This window comes from Monopterus albus, unplaced genomic scaffold (genome assembly GCF_001952655.1).
Source record: "Monopterus albus unplaced genomic scaffold, M_albus_1.0 scaffold104.1, whole genome shotgun sequence".
NCBI lineage: Eukaryota > Metazoa > Chordata > Actinopteri > Synbranchiformes > Synbranchidae > Monopterus > Monopterus albus.
In genome coordinates, this window is record NW_018127984.1 from 852325 (window position 1) to 877740 (window position 25416).

Genomic DNA, 25416 nt, shown 5'->3' on the forward strand with positions numbered 1-25416 from the left:
TGATTGAAAACTCCTGGTGTGGTTTGTTTTTAGCTTAACAATAGTCTTTTATTTCTCAGGACCATGTTTGGGCTTCAAAAATCATAGAAATGGTATTGATTTGTAAAGATTATCTTGCTGAACAAAATGTGTAAGCATCATAAGCCTTGGTCACAGAGCTTATTTTCTTCAATGATCCAATGATCTGATGGAAAAATTGGCTTTTGTTGAGGAAACCAGAGTGATGCTGACTTACAGGTTGGCCAACCAAAAATACATCATCCCTAAGGCACTCTATATGCAAGAAAGACCAGCGGCAATGCATGCTAACATACTATTACATTACTTCAAGGATTTAAATGTCCTTTGTTTAAAAAAAGGACCTGTTAACAACTAGCACATCCTCTGTTTAATATGCTCACTAGCGTGTCATGTCAGGTTATTGCTGCTCTCTTGATGATTGAGATCTGTCAGAATGGCCATCTGTTAAAAAAATAAATAAAAATGAAAGGTGGGACCACCCCTGGTCCACTGGCAGGATCGGCCAGTAAGAGTGCTGCTTTTTGCCTGGGACACAGCTTTAGCCTCAGTCCTTTAGAATGATATCATGTAGGTAGTCATCCAGTGCTTATTAAGATCCTTCCTTCCCAGTGACCAGTCCGTTAATTGATTTGCAAGCTTTTTTTTAACTCCTCTTCAATAAGTGATCCTTTCACTTGCCTGTCTTTTTTTTTTTCTCCATCTCCCCATTCACTTGCCAGTCTGTTCATTTTGGCAAGTCTCCTACTTTGAACAGTGAGCATCCCATCTGTTCATCTACTTACTAGCCTCAGAATGGCAGACACCCTTGGTAACAACAAGCCACACAGAGCATTAACAAGATAATTGAGAAAATGTTGTTTTATTCCGCCCTTATCTCACTGTTTTGGTTCAGGTGACACTTACCGGCTCTGTATTCCTATGCCTATCACTAGCAGGAGAGTAAAGCCAATTATAGAATCAAGATTTTTTTTTTTTTATGGATAGCAAAAGGCCTCTTTGTTACAGTTTAAAAACATTCAGTCATCTCTTCAGAAATAGCACTCTCCCAGTTCAAAGCATGAGTCAAAACTGCTGTCAACAGAGCAAATAATGGCGTCTGTCTCAGTTATTCAGAAAGCTTATTGTTCATAAAAATAGTTTCATGACTGGTGGATTTTTTTTAAAAGCTGTACCTCTTTTGTTTCCATGGTAATTAATGTTCTTCGAAGGTAGATTTCCACATTTCCCCCAAGTTGTGCCTCATAATTGCCATGTCTATCACATGGCTCATAGTACACCACATTGCCCTTATAGTTATATCTCTAAATAGCTCATTAGTGGTGCTAGTGATCTTTTACAGACTTTTTGGGGTCACATAAGACTAATTGTAGCCAATGGTGTAGCAGAAGAAAGCCATAAAACGATGTCCATCTGTCTTTTCTAATTGTCTTCATCTGTCTTTCTGTTTTAATCTCCCTGTGCTAAATTACCATTTATCATTTAAGTCTGAATGTTCAGCTTTGTAGCTTTTTTGTCATCTTGTCATTCATCGTTCTAGACTTCTCCTTTTGTTTATCTCACTTATTTAATCAATCAGTTATTCACTCTTGTTTCCTTCTGTGTAATTACTTGCTCCTCAAACCTTTTGTCTGGCTTTTCTATCTAATCCTCTGCTGCTTTTAACCCCACATTTCTCTTATCTGTCTTCTTATTATGCCTATCTCTCTCTCTCTCTCTCTCTCTCTCTCTGTCTCTGCCGTCATGCTTTCTTTTCTAATCTGTTATACTTTTTTTTTAATGATTCCTTTTCCTTGTCTTTTGGAGAAGTCGATCCCTGCTTCTCACTCCTCTTCTTCCTACTCCAGGGCTTTCATCTGACCTCTTTTAGCCCTTAGTCTACCCATCAGTATGTCATGTGTAGCCCCTCCACCCCTCTTCTCTCAGTACCTCCCTGTCGGACTTTCTCCTTCGGTTTGCATCTCTTTATCGTTGCCTTCCTATCCTCCTTTATATCCACTCAGTCAGTCTGATCTCCTGTGTCGGTGTGCGTTCATGTGCGTGCTCAGATACAGCTTATGTAAAAAGCCCGATGAAGGGAGTCTGGAACACTCTCAGCCCTTCAACCACACACTCTTATCACAGTGCACACATACGTGCACGCAATACATCAGGTGAGATTACATAAAAGCAAGGTGATGAAAGCCCAAGACGCACATAGTGAGTGATCTGATACAGGACATCAATCACACACTTAGAAAGACAGAGAGCAGGATTCTCAGTGGGGTAGGCGTATGTAGAGCAAAAAATGGTGGCGTAAAAGGCGCAGAAGGATTAGAATAGAAGGATAAGCACAAGACAAGCCTACAGTTATCTGTGCCATCATGTGGGAGATTTGAGCATGTGCGTTCCTGAATGTGTGTACACTAACATTTGGCTTGAATGTTTTTGTTATAAATGCACATCTGTTCATTATTTATAGGCCTGTGTGTGAGAGAGAGAGCGAGCAATGAGTCCAGTGAGTGCTGCTTTTCACTGCATCGATGTGTTCAATGATTCAGCACAAGAGAGCTAACCATGCAAATATGGATTCACCTCCACTAGGCCAGTATACAGTGTGCTGATAGGGGTGTGTGTGTGTTTAAAACTGCATGGACATTACCTTTTCTGTCTGTGCGGCTCTATAATCCGAATCAGCTCCACATATTATCCAGATTTATATATACATGTGTGTGCATGTGTGTGTGTTCAGCGCAGATCTCGTCCCAGGTGTTTCTTCTTGTATGCTGGGCCGGTGGGGAGGAGGGAGGGGAGGGATTTGTGTGTTTGTGCTTAAACCTGTCCTACTCCTCTCCACACACACGCGCCCCCACACACATCAGAAGGAGGTGGATGTAGGTCAGTGTCAGAAAACCAGAGGGTTGCAGAAATTCCAATCCCACCGTATCCTCTTAGGCTTTTATACATGAAGAAAACCTGGAAAATCCAGAATTACTCGTTCAATCCCGGCACAATATTGCGAAATAGAGACTTCAGTCTGAAAAAGAATCCAAGAATCCACTTTGAAATCCTATTTACGGCATTTTGATATGATTTCCTCATGGTTGTATTCAACCTCTGTCTGTATGTTGAGCACTTCAGTCGAGGGTGAGAATCGTGGAGTCGGCGGCGATCATCACCTCCCCTCCTCTCCTCCTTCCTTCTGTTGCTCCCTCTCTCCTTTTTTCCCCTTCACCCTCGCTCATACAGCCCTGTCTCTTCGCTTCATATTTAGTCATCTGGCTCTCTGGCTTTCTCTTCTATTGTTTCATTGTTTCACACACCTTGAGTTTTGTCCTTCCTGTTTCTTTCATCCCTCACTTTCCAGGAAGATTTCCAAGGTGTGTCACAGGCCCTCGCTACACTCTACCCAGTGTGATCGTGTTTGTTCTCCCACATTGAATTAGTTGTTCATTGATGACCTTGGAGGGAGGTGCAGAAAAGGAGCTTTGGGGTTTAGCTGGAGACGTGGAGGGATGGCTAGAAACCTGTAAAACAGGGGAAACAAACCTGGTTTGTGAAGAAAATGAACTGTGCATTCATTCCATTAATGTACTCTGAGTGCCGTAAATCACACAATTGATTTCTGGTCCTATTCCCCTTTTTCTCCTCCACCCATCTGACCTCAGGTATCTACACCCATCCCTCTTTCTAAAACTTCTGCTGTCAATCATTGTCTCCTCCCTCATGACCTCTTTAAATGCCCCTCACCACCTTGACACCACCCATCTTTTCTCCTCTCTCCTCCCAGCTTTTGACTCCCCTGCCTGTCAGAGAGAATCGATGGTTCTGAGACCTTCTTAAAGCCTCTCAGCAGGCTGCACCGGCTCGTTCTTGCTCGCACACGTAAACACTCTGAGGGGCACACACGCGCACGCAAGCACACAGCCATGCTGCACGAGCATGCACGTTTTGAACACACCACCACTACGTACACATCCACATCCTTGCAGTGATACTCTCCTGCAAGCACACACAGCCTCTGCATCGCTCTCGCTCCCTCCTTTAGTCTCACACACACACACACGCACGCAGACTAATGAAACAACTGAGCTATTGATCAGCACCATGACTGTCAGACAGTTCAAAAGTGTTACACCCCCCACTTTCTGGCCTGTCATTCAAACTCTAAACACCTTTAGGAAGGCAATCTCATTACCTTGTTCTAAACCTATTTGTGTGTTTCTTTGTGAGTGTGCATCTGTACATTAGTGCAGCAGCTACATATACTGCATGCAGCATCTTTGCCAGATTTTTTCTTTTTATTCTTTGTAGTTCTTTCTTTACATTCCCGTTTATCCGCTTCTCCTTCTCCAGTGTTCACTTTGCAGCTCCTAATGCAAAACTACAGCTTTTTGGTGTCTTTTTTTTAAATCCATTTTCACTCTTCTCCTGTTTCTTTCATCCTTATCTAACATGTCTTTCCCCCCATCTTTGCCCTCCGCTAGATGAAAAGGTGGAATTACTAACCTTGTTTTCCGGATCATTCCACCGTGACTCCAGGAGCCGTCACATCTCTCTGTCTCCGCGGCGCTCTCGCTCTCTCAGCTCCGTGGAAAAACACCCATTTCTCTCTCTCTCTCTCTCTCTCTCTCTGTCTATCCCCATCTCTCTCTCCACCCGCTGGTCGTCCCTTCACTCAGTCTCGACAGCTGCAGCGTTCTGTCTACGTCCTCTGTCGCTCTTTCCTCACAAAACAGGTACTGAATGAAGACACAGCAAAAAAAGAATGGAGAGAGAGGAAAAACAATGCAGGGAGTAAGCCGTTATGTATTTTTAGAATTCTCTTCACTTCCTAACGGAGGCTTTCTCCAGTTCTTTTCTTTTACTTGTCCTGCCTCCACAGTCATCTCTGCTCTTCATCAGTCCATTTTCCTACACCTTTATTCCCTTGCTTTTTTGGCTCCTTGTGGAGAAGAATGTCTGCGATGAGGAGCAGAAGAGAGGACTGATCTGTCTCTGGTAGCATCAAGAAGAGCACACACAGAGAGAGAGAGAGAGAGAGAGAGAGAACAAGAGCAGCATGAAAATGAGGAGTAAGAGAGGTGGTGGGGGTTGGGAAGATGAAGGGAGGAGGAGAAGATTAGGAGAGATAAAGAAATGGAGAGGGGAGGAGGATAAGAAAAGAAGAGTAGAGTAACCATTCTGGTGGGCAGTGATGGAGAGGACGTTTAATCAAATACTGCACTTAATTGCAGCTTAAACGTGCTTGAGCGTTTCCATTTTATACTTTTGGCATGTGGCATTTTGAGTTATCAAAACATTTTCTGTACAAAATATTAAATAAACCTATAAAATATTGACACCTTGTTGCATAGTAAGTTTACTTTCTAACATACATTTTCTAAATCACTTAAAGAAGTTCCAGCTGTAGTTTGACCAGTTGCAAAATTAAAATGCAGCTTATACTTTAAAAGAATAAGGATGGCATTCATTTTTGATACATTCAACCACCCATAGGGTTCCACTGTTGTGCAAAAATTACAGTATTGAACACAAATGAGCTACAGTGTTGTACTGAGTGGCATATTCCTTCATGTTTATCTTAAATCAGTCCCACATACATCAACAATACTTATTTCTGAAAATAGACCAGTACAGTAGCCAGCTGTTAGGAAATTAGTGAGTCCTTTTCACTTTGGACCTGTTTTCTAAACATTTAAATATTCACTAGAAACAAATGGGCTCATGGACTAAGTGACATACACACTATGAAGCCAGAAACTATTGAGAACTGGACAAGAGCATTGTTGGTTTTATGGGATTTGATGAAATATATAGAACAAGGATTCAACCCTAATCTAAGGACAAAGTATTAGCTGAGATAGGAACGACAAGCGATGGGGATAATGGTACGCACTCCTAGTCCCACTGCTAGTGCAAGCACTCAGGTGTATACACACAAAGTGACAGAAGTAGTTGTGTGAATTAAAAAAGAGACCTCGAGAGAGGCTCAAATCCTGCTTTGTTTCTTCTCACCTCAACACACACGGCCAGTTTCTTGAAGTGAGCTGGTTGGATTGTGTCTTGTTTTTATTGTTTGCCCTTATGTCAGCCTTATCCTTTAAAGCATCAAAAATGCTCCAGTTATATAAAGTTTATGCAAAAGTAAGACTCAGGATTACTTTTACTTTTGATTGTTAAAAGTAAGTTTTGGTTATATATCTATATATACACATATTTTTCATTTGAGTCAAGTTTTGACTGAAATTTCTGCTTGTAAGAGCACTTTTACACCGTGGTGAAGGGAATGAGTAGGTCTTCCATCACCGATGGAGGGTTCAGGGCAGAGAAGAAGGCTGGAGAGAGGGAGGACACAGAGGAGATAAAAGTAGGCTGCTTTGACAAGGGGAAGCACTGCTCTTAGTGCCTGGAGCAATTCTGGGTGAGACCAGGATGAGAGGGGGAGCAAATGACGATGATGAAGAGAGACTGAGCACGAGTGGTGACGTGTGAGGAAAGAGAGGGGGAGGCCTGAGATCTCTGGGGGTGTAAGGGAGATAAGTGAGGGAGAGCGGGGTTAGCGAGAGGTAGAGAGGAGGAGAGGATGGAGCGATAGCATGGCAATAGGAACAAGTGTAGCTGATATGACTTCAAACGGTGGTCGAGCGCTTGATTTCCTCGCTGCGCTGATAGCTGTTGGAAATGGCTGTTTAATGGAAACAGGCTGTGGGTGCGAGCATGTGTGTCGGTGCGTGCCATTACTAAGGCAGGGCCTGTAACATCAGAGGCACTGGATGTTGCAAGTCGCTTCCAACATCCACATATGTGCAGATCTGTTTTATTAACACAGTCGCACACAGAGATGACACATCAGAAAGATGGAATGGAGGGCGTTGGAGAAGAGGGCAGGGATAGAGATGTGGTTGTGTTACCCATGAATTGGTTTTTATTTATCTCAATTTCCACCCACGAGTCAATTTTTGTTTTTCATTTACTCCTTAATATTCTCAATATTTCTCAATCTGTGCCTCCCCTCCCTCTTTAGCGCTTCCTTTCAAGCATTTGCCTGTCATCCTTTCATGCGTTCATCTTTTTCTGCCTTGAGTTTATTTTTATCACATGTTACCACCCTCTTTACTGTCACTACTTTTTCCTGCTGGGGGCCAGTGTATTTTTAACTTAGGAAGCTAGACTTACATCAGAGTGAGGTCCAGCGTAGAGAGGCTAGGTGTATCATTTCGCCCGATCGTATCCTGTTACAGACTTGGATTATGGTTCATTAATTGACAATTAATCAGACCTGTAATGGTTTGGGATCCAGTCTTGTCACCAGTGAGAGTGACCTTGCTGAATGAAATAGATTTGCATGACCTACTACTACAGTCAGTTAAAAATATTACTCACCAAGCTTCTGTTTACATAAGGCATTTATACATCACCTTCAGTGTCAGTGCGCCTGTGAATTTACTGTATATTATATTTCTTATCAGAAAACTCACAAACAACCAGAAGTCTGTTGGACAGAGGTCAAAGAGTTGGTAAGAACATTCCTGTGACTACAGATCAATCACAGTGAAGTAAAATGCACAGGGATAGTCTCTTTCCCCCTGGGACCTAGAACTAAGCTGAGAGATTGGCAGTACCCTTTGTAGTTCATCTTGAGTAATGCTGCACTTAATCAGAAACAGGGCAGACCTGTTCTGGTTTGGTCAGGCCAAATTAGCCCTGAAAGTTAAAGTTGCAGGGGAGCCAGCCTGCTGACCCAGGGCTGAACACATCCTTCGACTTTAGTTTTTTTTTTTGTTTTTACAAATTGGTTCACAAGTCAATTCGCTGGTGGTGTCAGCAACTGGAAACGCCTGTGTAAAATATTTATGTCGCTCACTCAGGTGCATACTAACACTGCATAGCAAAGATTTTATCAGGTAGTGTTTCAGATCTTCACATAGACTAGGTTTAATATGGTAAGACTTTTTAGATCTTGACTCCAGTACACTGGAATCTAACATAACAACCATAATGAAATTGAACTGCTGACTTGTGTAGACAAGTTGTAGATGTGAACACCAATCAACACCCTTCATCCTGAGACTAGGTTATTTATTTCAAGGTACTGTGGGATGGTTTTGACACCTGTGGAACCGTTTTTGGACCCTGTTTTATTTGACGCACATTCTAAAATGTTTGAGATGGTAGTGTACTGACCATGTTTGTTAGTCCGCAGTGGTACTCAATGTTTTGGTTAGACCCTTGAATGTAAAGAATGGTTTTATTTCTAAGAAAACCATATTCATTTACAATAAATGAATTATTTTAAATCTAATGTGCTGGAATATACAATGGTGAGGAAAAAGTAAGTGAACCTTTTGGAATTGCCTGGTTTTCTACACGAATTGGTCGTGAAATGCATTTCAATCCTCAAACTACTGGTGGAAAAAGTAAGTGAACTCTTGGATTTAATAACAGTTTGAAACTCCTTTGGCAGCAATAACCTCAAACAAGCGCTTCCTGCAGCTGGGAGTCAGACTTATATAATGTTCAGGAGGAATTTTGAACCATTCTTCTTCACAGAGCCGCTGTAGCTCAGCAGTATTCTCAGGATTTTGAAGCCATTGTGTAAATAGGTTTACTTTAGTGTTTAGAGTCACTGTCGCCAGCTTCTGCTGAGTCTCAGCTGGTGAACAGCCATCCTGACATCATAATGATTTGGGACTGCTTTGCTACCTCTGGGCCTGGTCTGCTTGCCATTGTGGAGGGGAAAATGAATTCCCAAGTTTATCCAGGTGTCCTACAGGATAATGTCAGATGTCCTGGTAGCTTAAGCAAACTGACTTAGATGAAGATCAAATCACACATTGTGACCAAATCAGGGAATTTTAAATGGCTCACTTTTTCTTGTCACTGTCATTTTTTTTTTTTTTACAATACTTTTATGATGGGCAAATTGAAAAGGCTGGAAGGTACCAGCTGAGGTTGTTTGTCTAGATGGTGCTTACCATGGGTGTTTGCTACCAACAGGCAGGAAACAGAAAGGTCTGGCAGAGAAGTCTGCAGCTGAAATCAAAAAAATACCTTGACAGCAGCTGAGGACCATGTCCTTGCCAGCAGCAAAATGTGTGTGTGTGTGTGTGTGTGTGTGTGTGTGAGTGAGAGAGAGGGAACTTGGAGAGACACGTTTTAGTAGTATTTTTACATTTTTGCACTGAATTTGAAACAGCCCATAGTACATTAACCAAGTCAACACCTCTCCTCCACTTAATGTTTATCTGTCATTTGGCTGGTTTGGCATCAGGCGAGGAACAGTCTTTTGTGCATTTAAATTAGTCACACTGAGTTTGTGAGATGCGGTGACTAAATTTAGACAACATCGAAACCCAGAAAAAAATGCGCTCGGTGTCTGTGCACGTAAACATGTGACACATAATCACCAGTGTGTCAAATGCTTCCATTCTCACACACAAACCTTACACATAGAACGTACATTTCACACAATCCGTTTGCACTTGACACATAACACTCTCACACACACAAATCGTTATTGAACAAACATACTCACAGAAAGATTGATGTGATCTCATGATTGCACACAGACACACTATAGTATCACACTAATCAGGACATAGCCAACACACCCTGCAGTTGGACACACACCTCACACAAGGCTAAATGACAAAAGCGAACACAGGCAAGCACACACTTGCTCAGCTATGATGTCAGGAGTAAACGGTGTGGAGGTTTAAATCGAAGGGCAGATCCCCGTCTATTTGTCTCAATCTAGGCATAATGAGAAACAAGGACGCACACACAGAACAACCGCACAACAGCACCACCTAATTTTGCTCTTTGAGCTGTTGGCATGTCATGGTGCTTTTTATTTATTTCCCTGCATTAGGAATACCGTCTCCACATGATTTCCCAGTTACTGCTGGCTGACCATGGGCACTCATCAATAAAGTACGAGAAAACCATGCTGCACCTTCTTCGTCCATATTGCTTTAAATGAAAAAACCTGACAAACTCTCAGGCATACAGACAGGGCAGAGATGGCTTCAGGCGTATAGATTAGGGAGGAACAATCAAATATGCAAGGTAAATGTTTCCAAGAGTGAGTTGCTTGCATGGATTCTGTGCTGCTGGAAGGTCCAGTGGAAACAACCAGCAATGGATAAAAGGCATCTAATAAAAGTTCTCTTTATGTATGAGACTATATAAATGGGTCTGTGCAGAAATGCAATGAGCTGTTAGAAAAAGGCTGTTACAGTAAATGTTGCAATACAAAGCTGGGAGGTGCAAATGAGATTTTGTTAGTTTGATTGTTTCTGATATAAGCTGTGGGTTCTTGTCATTAGTTCTGATGTTAGAAAAGCACAGATGTGTTTGTGTATATTAAAAGAAAGAGTACAGTGTCAAATTTATATGCATTTAATTATAAGATTATAGATAATAATCAGGGCCGAGAAATAGCCTGATGATTTTATGGTTTGAATATTGGATGGCCCTATTTAACACCTTTGTTTCCGTTCTATGATGCACAAACACCATGGTGTGTCCTTGTGGCCGTCTTTGTCAACACATTATAAAAGTTCTTTTAACACTGTAGAGAACATGTACTGAGATGTTGCCCTGAAGAAGGATGTACCACTCTGTAAACTGCACTTGAACCCCAGGAAGTTTTAGTTGTAATGACTGAGCTAGTGTCTCACTAGCTGAGCTGACATCTCCGGCATCTGTCCTCAAGCAGTTGGAATGCCATGTGTCGCAAAATGGCGTTAAAACTTCAGTGGAGTCGGTTGGTTTAAGGTGTTTACGTGACTGAAATACCTTTAAATAATGAAGCTTAAAATTGCTTATACTTTACTGAGAGTTATGACAGAAATGGAATCGGAGCTCTTTGTTTACATGTACTCTACATCAGTTGGCTGTAATGGTGTTGACAATGGATGATTGGGTGTACAAGTAAACATCTAATCGACCTTTCTCACAGAGGCACATTTTGACTTGCTAAATCCAGGTGGAGCTCAAAAGCATTGATAAATAGCTACAGTCGCTGTAGGTGTGCTAATGCCATGTGCGCTCCCTGACTGAGACCCAAGTGCCATTTCAGCACCACGGTCAGCGCACGTGAACTGCGTATGCTGTCCCATGATAAGGGCCTTGATCAAAGAGCATTAACAAACCAAACATGAAACCTATAAATACTGGCTTGACAGCCAACCATGGTAAGGCTGTTAACAGTATTCACATAAATAATGCATGATGTTCTGTGCTGAGAAGCACTTTTAGAGTACATTCTGTAAATAAGAGGCAGCTGTTAGTCATTTGGTGTTTTGGAGTCCCAGTCACTGAAAATAGAGACAATAGGTGTTTTAGCATTAAAGACATGATGCTGAACAATAAATGTTCAGGGAAGGAATAAACATGGCCTTGTTGGTTAATCAACATTTCTTTTCTTTTCTTTTTTAGCTTTTTTAAATGCTGCAGGAGTCCAGCTATCTTTGCTTTGTATTATTAGTCACTGACACAGAGCCCATTAGATGAGATGCATTCATGTGACAGAAAAGTATATTGAAACTTAGGCCATTTTCATGATGATAAATGGAGGCTGGTTGAATTATATTTTGCACTAACATCATGCATAATGTGATAAGGGTGAGGCACTCTGCACTGCTTTGATCTCTAATAAGCAACATGTGACTCACTGATTCCTGTTTTGTAGCCTGTCACCTACAGTAACCCTTGAGGTAATTATAACATACTAGGGAAGATGCTCGCTTTAATGCAACAGAAAAGTTAACTTAGGAGAAACATATGAGCAGAACATTGTTTTTCATGGTGTGACCTTTACTCAGTTTTTCTGTTTTGTACCTTTCTTAGTGCACGGCATCTTTAGGGTTTATGTTTTTTGATCCACTGTTCCTAAAACCATTTGAAGCACAAACAGTGGTCGCATACATTGAGTCAGACTGCTACTGCATACTCTTTACACAAACACCAGATCCTCAGCATGTCTTTAACTATGACTCAAAAATGAGTCAGCCATTGTTGGGAGGATAGCAGGATGAAGTACTGTAATTTGATCAAAAATCTAACATTTTTAATTAAGACTGTGTGTACAAGGTGGTACAGTGACGCAGTGGTTAACTCTGTCGTCTCACAGCAAGAAGGTTCTGGGCGACCCGGGGCCTTTCTGTGTGGAGTTGGCATGTTCTCCCTGTGCCTGCGTGGGTTCTCTCTGGGTGCTCCAGCTTCCTCCCACACTCCAAAGTAATGGAGCTTAGGTTGATTGGTGACTCTAAATTGAACGTAGGAGTAAGTGTGAGTGTGTGTGTCAGCCCTGTGATACACTGGCAACCTGTCCAGGGTGTAGCTGCCCCCCCCCCCGCGGGACTACATTATGACCACTGACACGTGAAATGTTTACAGTGGCACCTGTCAGTGTGTGGGGTGTATTACGCAGCAGGTGAACATTCAGTTCTCAAAACAGGACAAATGGGCAAGCATAAGGATCTGAGTGCGCAGCAGGTGAACATTCAGTTCTCAAAGCAGGACAAATGGGCAAGCATAAGGATCTGAGTGACTTAGTCAAGGGCCGAACCGTGATGGATGACAACTGGGTCAGATCATTTCCCAGACTGCAGGTCTTGTTGGGTGTTCCTGGTCTGCAGTGGTTAGTGCCTACATACCAACAGCGTCTAAGGAAGGACACAGTGAGCCGGCGGTTGATGAGGTTGACCTACTGTAAATTAAACTTTAAAATTTCATTCATCCTTTTCAAAAGATTCCATTTTGTTTGAATTTTTGTTAAAATGGTTAAAATGAGAAACACTGTACAATGGTCTCTGTGAAGAGAAACATTCAGCAGCTATAGTGGTGATATCACACCTAGAGTGGGGAGGCTGTTGAATTTGTCTAAAAAAATTCTGTAACTCATCCTCACGACCACAGTTTTCACTCCCTCTGCATAAGTTTTTCACTGAATGGTTGACACATTGTGATCTTTCTGACAGAAGTATGAAGCAAACAGATTCACACAAGATGCACAGCGAGCTGCAGAGTGACGCGAGCGCCAACCGACTGCCGCATTGACTCCTGTACAGTGTCAGGCATGTGGTCATAATGTTATGGCTGATTGGTGTTAATGTGAAGTGAGCAGAATAAGGCTTCAGGCTAAAATGTCCATTGTATTGAATTGCTTATGTATCTTGCCATGGATCATGGTTGAAGGTGATGGTTAAAGCTGACAATAGCCTGTAAATTAGGGCTAACCGTTGATTTTAGTTTGAAAGTTAAATGGACAGTTGTTTCAAGTTTAGCTTTGACATAACCAAATGATCATGGCAGTCTAAGGAAGTCAAAGCATTTTGTTACGTGTTTATCAGTAATGAGATACATTTAGGTGATATCCAACCCTGGATTTTTCACAAACTGTGAGGTCTCACAGCGAGATAATGTGTTTCACGTTTCATTCCTGAGCTCAAAACGATAATCTATCCCAGCAGGCTGTGAGTTGTTCATTAAAGATACTCCAGTCACTCCTGTTAGCAAGTTAACATTCATAACATGTTGATGGAACCTGCTGCTGAGCTGATAGTGGAGGAGATGACCACACATCAACCTCAAAGCAAAAGCAATGTCACTTTCGACAGGTCAACAGGTGAGTACCGGCCGAACAAAAGAACTGCCAGTAGAGCTATCACTGGCACCCAAGTGTCTGAGGCTTATCTGCTGACTATAATGATTTATCGTTTAATTCAGATGAATCATGTTGCCAATAGTTTGGAGCCAAATTAGTGCATTTCTGTTTTTTGATTCCCCTTTAACACAAAAATGATTAAAGGTGAATAACTCTATTAGTGTATTTGAAGCACCTACTGTAAGTGTTGCTCCCATAATTTTCCTCTTTACCTTGGCTGCTGTAGGTGCTTTGCTGACCATAATTAAAAATAAGTGGAGCTATCTTCTTAAATTACTAGGTGCTGTCACTGTCTCTAGAACTGTAGTCTCCCATTTACCATCTGTTGGTGACTTAAAATCATTGGAGGATGTCTTTTCATGACATAAAGCGATGTCACAAGTACAGTAGCCGCTCTTTCTGTAGTAGAATATGAGTTTATACTCAAAATTTAGACCAAATAGGCTCCAGTTCTGCTTGTGGTGGGTGTCTGTGTGATAGGGCAGTAATAGGGTTTATTGAGCGGGCATCCCAGAGTGAAACTATGAATGCCTAATGTTTTCCCCAGGCTCTAAAAGGTTGAAAGACCCCCCCTGCTGCTTTATGCTCTCTGCAAACTCTCAGAAGGGTACCCTGGTTCTGTGGTTTATAGTTTAGGGGTGAAGATGTTGGTTTTCACAAATATTAACCAAACAAAGAAGATATATTGTTACATCATAAAAATAAAATGTGTATAGAGTTAAAAGAAATTGAGAAACAAGATGCCAGAAATTGAGTAACATAGTCCTTGTGCTGTGTCCTAACAAACAAATTGTTTGAATTTCTTATTTTTTGCATCAGACTCACAGCAAGATGATCATTCACAAGTTCAAGTATAATTAACACAGAAGGCAACACCTGCTAACAGAGCCTGGGACGACACGCTCTGTGGGTTTGGAGTACATCACGAGTCATTTAATGCGTCACATGCCCGGTGCTTAAGGATTCCCAAAATACCACTGTGTACCGATCTGTTTTAATAAGCTTGTGTTTTAGGGTCTCTGCAAGAGTCTGACAAGGCCTTTTTTTTAGCGAGGTCAGCAACCCATTTGTTGATACCTGACGAGCCTGAGTCACCCGCTTTAAAGAAAACATGTCACATATTAGTCACACTTCCTGGTGAACGGAGCTCCCCTGATAGTATAGAAGCTCTTATCTTACAGGGTTACTTTGAGAGTATTTAAAAATTATGTGCAGTCATTTTGTGACAGACAGCATTCGGTGGGTTATTATGTGTATCACTGTATCCACTTTCCCCTCACCATGGCTCATCTTCTTATCTTTTGGTTCAGACTGTTATTTCCTAGATTTTCCCCAGAGAACGGTGTGAACTTCAGCAGCCCACGTAAATCAGCTCTGTTTGACATGTGAAGTGGTTCGAGCGTTTGAGAAAAACTACTCTATCAGTCCCTTTAACTCAAAACAGCACATTTTGTAGATGCAAAGCATTTGCTTTTTAGACTGTTGTTAGGAGTGAACCTGACAAATCATCGAGCGGTTTTACAGCTGTTGTATTTTCTGTCTGTGAGGCAAATTGCTGAGCCCAGAGAATTCCCTCTTTGGGAGTATCTGACTCCTGAAATGATTAACCATTTATGTTTTAGACTTGTATTCTCCTATTGAACATTACAGATCTCATTTCCCCAGTGACACCGTGGCTAGGATGGCCAGTGTCGGCTCACATACAGGCACCCAAGACGTACAGTAGCTACAGTAATAAGAATGTTACTGAGTTGGAAATAAGATTGCCTCTCCTACCTCCCGCTTTTACTCTGCATAGCTTCATTAGGTGTTTCAGAAATCATTAGAAAACTGAAATAACATGGCCTGTGTATCATGGAAATCTCAGGTACACGGATACATGAACACACACGCAAGATAGAGATAGACTTTGTGAATTTATTTCTGAATATTTTGGCAGATTTCTTCGTATCCTAAGAGCTTATTTAATCTGCACTGCATTTATTTCTGGCTTCGGCTCCCCCGATGAACCGCAAAGTAAAAATTGTTCTGCCATAGAGCAGTGGTAGGTGTTATTACTGGAAAGATCACCAATCAGATTTTTTTATTTCACTAAGGAAAAAGCCCCGTGGGAAGTGTCAGACACTGATTCCAGATTCAATTTTAGGCACAGCCATGAAATAGTGATGCGCAAATCCTTTATCTTTAAAAAGGGCCTGGTTGTAAGACAGGGCTGTGAGAGAAGCTAAAGTATTCAGACTGCTGTTGCTTTTCCTTTGGCAGAAAACCATTTTCAGAGAGTATTTCATGGCTGTAAAGGCTGCTGGAAATTGGAAGAAGATGGCTGGCAGGGTTGAATAGTCAGTAGTTACTTTGAGCAGGAGGACAAGAGGTAAGTAATGAAGAGGGAATTACAGGGCTAAGAAACTGAGCAGAGAATTAAGGCATGACCTTGGAGTTAGAGATGAAATGGAGACCGAAATGTGCTCACAGTGGTTTGTCACATGGTTCATCACATGCAGATGCAGTCACCCACAGATAAGGATGCCAAGAGAAGAGCACAAACAAATATACATACAGCGACAGGCCTGCTGACCTTCTAACAAACCAATCAGTGCACTGTGGCAGAGCCATTAATGGCCAACTGAGACCAAAACATCTCATCAGCACAACGGTGTGTGTGTTTGTGTGTGTGAAAACATCTTTGTCTTTATTCACGTGTGACTCAGTGTGTGTCACTGTGTGCTTGATGGTCCATGTCTGTTGCAGTTCAAGCCTTGGGTCCCTGAGACTCATCCATTATAAATATTTGCTTGAGTATACAGTTGCTTGATCCTGCCTTTGGGTTGCTGTAAAAGACTGTGTGTGTGTGTGTGTGTGTGTGTGTGTGTGTGTTTTCAGTGTCTCTTGCCTGCTTGAGTAAATCTGTAGCTGATATGAGTGTGAGAGGTCCTCTACATGTGTATGCAAGTGTGTACATTCGCGCCTTGTGTTGTGCGTATCATTGATCTTGTTTATGCGTCCGGGCCGGTGGTTAAGGCGTGACGGATGGGGGAAGAGGAGACGAGAGAAGATGAATGACCTGACAGTCCCCCTATTCAACTCCTAATCACTGAGGGAGCGTGGAGGCTGTGTGTGACAGAGGGAGGCGGTGTTTGTGTTGGGGGGCAGACGGAGATCGGTGTGCGTGTAATGCTGAGCATGATCTGAAATTTGTCAAAATCTTTGTATCCTGTTTTGCATCAAACAACTCCACTGCTGTTCTCTAGAAATTAACAAAATGCAAGTGACAGGACAGTCAGTTTTTCCTAGGCCAGTATAATGCACTGTGTGTGTGTGTGTGTGTGTGTGAGACAGAGTGTATGTATCGGCGATCACAATGAAATGCTAAGCAGAATGATGTACTGTTTTTAATGTTGTTTGTCTAGATGCATTTTGAAGCAGTGGGTCGGCATACTGCATTTGAAGATGTAAAACATGCTACAGACCCGATCTCGGCCTTATTTACAAAGGAACCTTTTGGGTGTGTGTGGATCCGGGTGTGCTGTAGATCGGAGACACCAGGCCTCAGCACAAAATTTCACCAGACACATCCTTGGCCTTATAGTCAGTGTCAGAATGATCTAACTATGCAAACCAGTACAGAGAGCCAGTGGACGGAATGCAGGAGCAGTGCCATATTAAGTTTCTGGTTTCGGTTCAACAGGACTACCGTCCATAGCTATATGATAGTGCACATCTTCCTGCATTTCTTCTATTCCTTCTATAATCTGTGGTTCCGTCGATGTGGGATCGAACAAAGAGACAATGTCAGCGACCACTTTAAGGAGCTGAGATCTGCAGGGCGACACGTACAGTATCTCTTCCTTCTAAGCAGCCAATCTTGTTCCAGAGCCAAGTGTTTGTATTGCCATCTGTAACCTCTCTACTCTGCCAAGCTGATGTACAGTTATCTGTTCAGGGTCTGTAGGGTAGTAGTTACTTGTTGTTGTTGCCTTTCCAGTTGCTTTTTTTGTTTGTTTGTTGATCTTGCTCACCCTGAAGGCAATCCTAGTTCTGACTGTTATCACATTTTAGATTAAGAAAATCATTTGTTAGATTTCACAATAATCTTCAACACGGTGGTCAACTCAGTACTTACGTTGCTTATGTCTCCTTGGTCAAGATCAGTTGGCCCAGTGTTCTCTTTCCTTCTGGTTGGGACAAATGTAAGTTGGTGTCAGCCTCTGTGCTTTTCTCATCCATCTCATGTTGTCGTCGTCACATTAACGGTTGCATGAGTAAAGACGAATGAACAACAAAGTGTTAGAATCCAGAATACTGGCAGAAGCTTAACTGATTTCAGTTGTAACTATGGTGGCTTTTAAATCAGCTTCTTCAAGGCAAAAATAGTGGAAGTAATTCTGTAAAATATGATGAGATGCTAATGGTAGGTTTATGCATTCCAGTCAGAATTTGATTTGTGTAACGTCTGTCATATTGCAGTCAACTGGCAGCTGAGTGTATGCAGTTCCTCTTTGTGTTTGCAGCTCCAGGCATGAGTTGGTCTTTCACTTCTTTGCTGCTTTAGAGTTGTAAAATATTTTATGACACTGAAAAATTGGAGCAGTCTGGACAGTAACACCTGTTAGATTTTTCTTTTCTTTCTTGCTGTCACCTCACCTACTTGCCTGATTTGCATAGTGAAAAATGACAGTGCCGACAGTTTGTGGAAAACAAGAACACATAAAAGAGGCGATGCGTGTTGTTCTCCCTCAAGATATCCAGAATGTGTTTTACTGTCAGCTGTAAATTCTTTCTACATTAACAACATTTGGACGCTGAATGACAACTGTGGCACTTCTACTTCTGAAGACAAGTAATGTTAGCATTTCAGCACATTGCTAATGAGTACTTATTTGCTGAGTTTCTTTCTTCAACTTAAAGCGAAATAAAATACAGTTAGCTTCCTAAAAGCAGCCGATGCCCTACACCCGCAGTGTTTTAAGGTGGTGCTCTGTTGAGCTGACATGTCTTTGCAGTCAAGCCAACAGCCTGGGACATCAATACTTAGCTCACTATGTTGCTTTGGCAATCACCCATAATGCTGATTGCAGCAACAGCAAAAACGACCGGCTGTGAGCCAAGTAGCAATAAAGCAGAGATAAACTGAGCTCTGTAGGATAAAGAACTGAGGAGACACACAACCAGATGTCTTTTTTTTTGTTTGTTTGTTTGTTTTTTTTGCTTTGGAGGGACGTGTGATTTAGTTTGCACCAAAATGGGGCTTCTGATAACGCGCCTTGTGCGAGTTAAACTGTTGACTGTCAGAGAGCTGGAACATGTATGAGCATTCATTCACATTTCGACAGGTTTACTTTGCCACTAGAACTAATTCATTAGGCATAGGCCCATGTGTGCGCTCATATTGGCAATCTGAAAAGCATTTGGGAGCAGGAGCCACAATCATCACTGGCATAAAGGCGTGTGCCCGTGTGTGTTTTGCATGCCGTGCGCATACCTCTGAGAGCTGTAGCTGAGCAGTTGTTACAGGGCATCCAAATCAGGGAAGGGCCTCTGTTGAGTGTTTGTGTGTGTGATATCACTGAGAGCAGAATGAAGGCTGAGGAAAAAAGTAGAGCTACTGAGCTTTGTGTGGAGGGGTGGGGGCGTTTTAAAAGTGTGTGTTGCACAATCATTAGGGGAGCATGGAAAGGGAATGAGGGACTAAGTGTGTATGTGTTGGTGTGCACGGTCGCCACCAGCATACAGAACAGCCTGATAATGAACACATTGATCTGGTACAGCAGAGAGGAAAAGGACAAACCTCCATGTATTAATGGTGTCTATCTTCCCTCTCCATTATTTCTGAGTTCATTAATAGTGCCTGCTCGTGTTCTTTGACTGTGGTTCTATGTCTCGGTCTCCCCACATTTTCACTTTTACATTTTGAGTCTCATTTATAAGGTTGTGTACATACATAAATAATCGATGAAGAACACATCAACCAGTTATTAATCCACAGTTAAATGTGCCAGAAGCTGGGTGGGCTCTCTTGCCCTTGTGGTGCTTTCTGAGGTATAGTGCAAAGTATGAAATACTTTTAACTCAGGTGGTACTGTGGATTAACAGAATAGTTCAGCATGTTTGAGAAATGCGCTCATTTGCTTTCTTTGCAAGCATTAAAGTACTACTCGTGTCTGTGTGTTAAATAATATGGCACTGCCAGTGGTTGGTTTTATAGCATACACCCTGGAAACAAGGAAACAGCAGTCTACCCAAAGGTAGCAGAATTTCCCTGCCATTATTTTATGCATCATTTGTACAGGTTAACAGAAGAGCTTTAGGGCAGCAGCTTGATAATGTAGTACATTCTTTACCCAGCAGTGCGTTTGTGGTATTAAATGTTTTTAACCAAATTTATTCAGCATTGCCAAGTCTGCATTTGACTGTCCTTAAGTCAAAGCTGAGATTGTGATCCAATAAACATGTCCTGAATTCATGTGGCTTCTTATTATCCTCCAAGACAGGTATGTGAGGCAGAACCATATATTTTAATATGTTGATAAATTCTGTAAATCGAAGCGAAGATGACGCTCCCAGGTTTCTGAACTCTTCGAGCAGTTCAAGCATTTGGCAGAACTCGCATTTTGTTCTGGTCCACAGCTTGTAGCCCAAGGCTTGGCAGTGCAGCGTGTGGATCCCTCGACTCTCCTCTGTTTCCCCTCCCCAGCTCTCCTCCCTGTAGCAGAGGGCTGAGAACATAGTGCCATTTTTTGGGTGTGTGCATTTCAGAAAACAGAATCCTCTCTTCCCTCGAGCAGATGTGAATGTCTGCAACAATGGCCTCGGCTTTGTCTTACTTTCAATTTCTCAATATCATTGGTCCTTTATTGTTTGCATGCACTGCAAAAGCCAAACGGCTTTCTTCTGCCATAACTCCCTTCCCTATGGATTTGGATTGTTCTTTGTCAACAATGTTCTTCCTTATGCCCCTAATAAGGGTGTGTTTGTGTGGCTTATTACCTGACTCCTTTTCCTGAGTGACTGGGATTCAGCATTTATTTCAAGTCACTCTAGGTTTGACTGCCAGCTAAACACCCAAATCGTATCCAGCTGTGGCTTATGTTTAGTGAGCATATATTTAAAGTGTGTTAAACTCACACCGATGTGTGTGTGTGTCTTAACAGAGATCTGTCTATGGGCTATCTAGTGTAGATAGATAATGGGGCAGTTGTTACATGTTTGGGCTTAGAGGGAGCTTTATACCCACTGCCCAGGATTCCTCTGAGACTCTGTTTCTGTCTTGGTTGTGAGCTCTGGTTGTGTGGATTTTAAATAAAATAGATGCTTCCATGCTGAGTCTGGCATGGTTTTCCTCTTGTTAAATGCCACTTAAGGTTTTGACAATTTTGGAGGAATAATCTTTTTCTCCAGTTTCCATTCTTTCCCTTTTTACCCTCACTTAGGGACAGTAAACAGTGGTAAACCTATCTGAAGCTATGTCAAGAATATATTAACATCCTGTCACTCAGCCCCCTTTTTTATTTCAGTTCATGTCAAAACAGTGTGCAGACTTTAAGACCGGTTTACAAGAATGGGGGGTCAGCAACAAATCATGTAGTGACATTAACACTAACAGTTACATCTGTTTCATCTCTCTTCCCTCATTCACTTCCCCTGTCTTTGTTAATTTAGAAAGCCTAATTGGCATCATAATATTTTTGAGGCAAACAACAAAATACAAATGGACGATAATTACTTTTAACAGTTGACTTTCTTCCTCTGCTTCGTGTGTGTACTGGAGCTCAGATTGTGCCGTGTTTAACATACTCACTTATTGAATGTTTGTGTGGTGCCACTGTTTGTTTACCTATTTGACGGTGTGTTTTGTGTACACTTGTACAAGCGTCTGTTTAATACTGAGCTCTTGAAGATGATTTCTTCTTCTCTTGCTGCATTTTGGTTTTTGTTTACATCATTTTGAGTGAAAGGTGTCTGTGCAAAATTCCCATTAAAGAGGTTCACAAAATAAAAATCTCCTCCACTGTTTGTCCATCTGTCTTCGTCTTTAGACCAACATCCCGTTCCTCCAGAATGTCCTGTCCAATCACCAGTTCCTCCACTCCACTGTGGACACACAGTTCATTGATGAGAACCAGGAACTCTTCATCCTCAAGCCCACTCAGAACCGAGCCCAGAAACTGCTGCATTACTTGGGTACGTACACACAAACGCTCAAGAGTGACTCCAGGATTTGATTTTTTTTGTCACAATGTAATTAATATATTGAAAGCTAATTAGCCTTATCACTGATCAGACACGGAGATTACAGCAGTGTGTCTGAGCACTGTATATTCAGTAAGTTCAGCCTGTTGCTGCTCCAAACTGTTAAACTAGGCCGATACAGCAGTGATTGTAAGGTTAATAGCTTGGCATCCACCTGTCTAACAGAGCTCTCATTTCATGATTGTTTCTGTGGCTTTCACAGTCTTCCACTTAGCTTTTAACAAGGAAGTAACTTACTGTATGTAACAGTTGAGCTGGCCACGGTGATTTCAGTGTAGGGATTTGTCAAGCATATAATGGATCCAACAGCAAAATTTATAGTAGAAAATGAATGAAAACAGCGCTTGGTTTGCGTATGGTTTTGTATCACTGCTCTATGTATGTATATACAGTGTATGTGTGTATTAGATACTTAAAGGTTGTGAGGACCAGCCTGCACATACACATAGATGTGCATGGTACGCTGCAGTTAAAATTTTTGTGGATGTACAGTATAACCAGGGTACACTTTGGGTCATTTTTGTTTTACATGAAAGCAGAGAAAGCACAGCAACACTGTACATCTAAAAAAAAAAAAAAAAAGAAAAAAGGTTTTGGACACTTTTAACTCACAAATGTACAATGACACAAATAAGAAAAAGCGGGCTCCATAAGCATGTGACCATAATCTTTAATCGTCTCACAGCTGCTGTTGTAAAACCCTGCTGTTACAGGGCTGCATCTGAATTGCATTATCTGTTTTTATACCCGTATGAAGGTCATGTGATGGTGAATGGACCAACCACACCCATCCCAGTCAAGGCTAAGCCCTCCTCCACAGATCCTGTTGTTCCTCCTGTCACCATGGGTATGTCAATCAAAAGTAATTCAGCCAATGCATACTTCACGCTCTATAACTCCTCTATTATTATTACTGCATTTGGACTAATTTAGCAAGGCACAACCACTGAAGAGAGTTTGGGGACTCAGTTCCATGTGGGCACAGATGTTAAATCTGTAAACACTTGTGGATCCACAGGGCACATTGGTTAAAGCACCCACAGAAAGATGAATGGACTGTCGAACAGTCTGATAGCTGTGGGTTGGAAGGCCTTCCCAAATGCCTCCGTTTAGCACTCGGGAAGGACAAGGGTTTGGGGAACGCGCTGCTGAGCTGTGAGTACAGTGGTGAGAGGGTGCAGCTCATTGTCTGTGAAGGCAGAAGCTCTCCGGTTCTCACCCTGTTCTGCACCAGCACCCCTGAAGTCTTGGCAAAAGTGGTCTCTTGATGAGCTTTGCTGACTCTCTGGAGTCGAGCTCCATGTTGTGTTTTTGTTCCTACACATTTATGAATTTGTAAAGATTAGACTAAGACTGAAGATGAAATATATAATAATAATAAACTACAATGATATACTCAATATAATATAATGCTCATTCTAAAATAATAGCTCAGTTTTACTTTTACTGTAAATATGGTTTAAAAAGCAGGAATAATATCTGGAAAAATGGCCTCTGTATTTTACTTGATGTCACAGCCCGTCTCTGTGGTCACTATGCTCTCAGGATTATTTTTGTTAGAGGTGCAAACTGGGCATGAATTTATGCAGCTGCTCCTTTTGACAGCAACAAAATGTATCAACCTGACATGTTTATCAGCACTCTGTTCTGCCTCAGCACATAACCCTGGCGTGCCTAATAAACCTGAATTTAAAACGAAATCATGTAATAATGTGAATAATATGAGTCATAATCAGGCACAGCTAATCAAACCTGACATCTAAAAACCATGTGCAGTGGGACAGAATAATCTGTACATGATGGAGTGTGTTTCTCTGTGCTTACCCAACACCTGTGCACATATGCATATCTTATGTTGAGAGCTATCGTTGCCCCCACTTACACTGCTGGAAGCAGCTGAAGAGGTATGCAACACAGGTGCACACAGATGCATACGGAAAACCTAGTAATGAGATTTGTAATGTGCTTATATCCTTTCTTTCATCAGTGCAGGGATTGAGAGAAGAGAGGGATTAGGCCCGCCTTATCACACTGTGTGGCGGGAGAGTTGGAAGCATGGAGGCCGAACGAGGTCATGAAAGAAAGCTGAGGGTTTATGGGAGTGTATAATCCCTATATAGAAGGCAGGGAGATATAGATCGATTCAGTAAAGTGGTGGCTGGATGGATGGAGATGTCGAGTATGGTGAACAACCAACGTGGAACAGCAGCAGCGAGCAGAGTCACAATGTCATATCTGAAACAATTTTAGAGGTGCTCCCTCCACACTGAGGAGAGCAGGGGAGAAAACCCCTCCTGAGAGGGTCCTGACAGGACCTGTTGAGGACTCGCAGGCCATTATTTTCTAATTAGGATTTTCAGTTTGAAATGTCCCCTCTCAAGGCTGATTGCTGGCGGTTCATCGACGGTGTATAAGTACACCTTGTTCCAATTATTGTCTGGATGTATTTAATAGAGGACATCTAGAGGTTAATCACCAGATGCCTCAGAGCAGCTTTAGGAAGAATGACTAATAAAAGAACCCCCACCCCCCCCCCCCCACACAGTATGTAACATCTCTGCACACTTGGACTTAATGTTTTAATATTTTCCGCCTGTTTCTAGATTCGGATGCATTCCTTATGCTTCCTCAAACAGAAAAATGCTGTTTCTGCCAGCTCTTCGTTTTTCCAGGCAGCCTTAAAAGGAGTCATTAAGAGTCTTAAACTTTGCTTTCTGAAACATGAAGATACTTGGGCTTTTGGCACCCAGGTGCGTGTTCTTTGTTCTTTCTCAAAGCCCATTTCTTTCACTTGTTCGTTTCACACCTACTATAAAAATATGTGGAGGAAATACATTGTTTCTAAAGAGCACTGCCAGTCAAAAGTTGTTTTTTTTATCCAGCAGGGTGTATTATGCTTAAAAATAAACCAATAAAAATGCAAACTTACTGGACATTTGTTGTACTGTACGATCCTCATTTATTAATTTAGAATTGGCGAAAATTGCACTTGCTCTACGTTAGTTTAACCAGTCATGCTCCCATATCTACCTGATTGTAACATGTACACCACTCGAATCTTTCAGCTCCCCTGACTTTAATAAAGCACTCATTAGCAGCCCCATCAGGATCTGCCAATTAAAAGGTTCTTAAACATGACAATACAAGACATTTAACAGTCTTCTTGGGAGGTAGATGCCGGCACATGACAGCGACAAGGCAAGCTGTTATTAATCTAAGATTGTCTCCTACACAAATTACAAATAAAGACTTGCCTCTGAGCTCACTCTGCCACTGTAGCTCACTCTGTCTAGTCATACTAGATGGTGTTTGCTGGGGGTGAAGAACCTGTAATGTGAAAAGAGGGCGAGACAGATGATGGATGCTGAGAGAAGAGGTTTGAAATGACATCACCCTGGGAGATGAAGGGAAGTGAGGGCAGAGAAGCTCAGGAGTGAGGTGTTTTAGATGCAAAGGAATGGGTGTGGGTGTGTGGGGGGGTGGTGGGGGGGGGGGGT

General features: G+C 42.0%; 2 protein-coding genes across 2 annotated transcripts in view; one reads left to right on the forward strand and one right to left on the reverse strand.

Annotated features, from left to right (window-relative positions):
* LOC109965819 (leucine-rich repeat and fibronectin type-III domain-containing protein 4) overlaps positions 1-4716 on the reverse strand; it is a 36165-nt gene extending 31449 nt beyond the window's left edge. The window contains exons 1-2 of the mRNA XM_020610144.1: positions 4507-4716; positions 2660-3524 (exon numbers count right to left, since the gene is read on the reverse strand). The gene's annotated coding sequence lies outside the window, so the exon portion shown is untranslated. The remainder of the gene's footprint in view (positions 1-2659; positions 3525-4506) is intronic.
* The window catches only part of pcxb (pyruvate carboxylase b), a 294075-nt gene that overhangs the window by 201202 nt on the left and 67457 nt on the right, over positions 1-25416 (forward strand). The window contains exons 14-15 of the mRNA XM_020610143.1: positions 21706-21850; positions 22677-22766. Coding sequence (XP_020465799.1) covers positions 21706-21850; positions 22677-22766 — 235 coding nt within the window. The remainder of the gene's footprint in view (positions 1-21705; positions 21851-22676; positions 22767-25416) is intronic.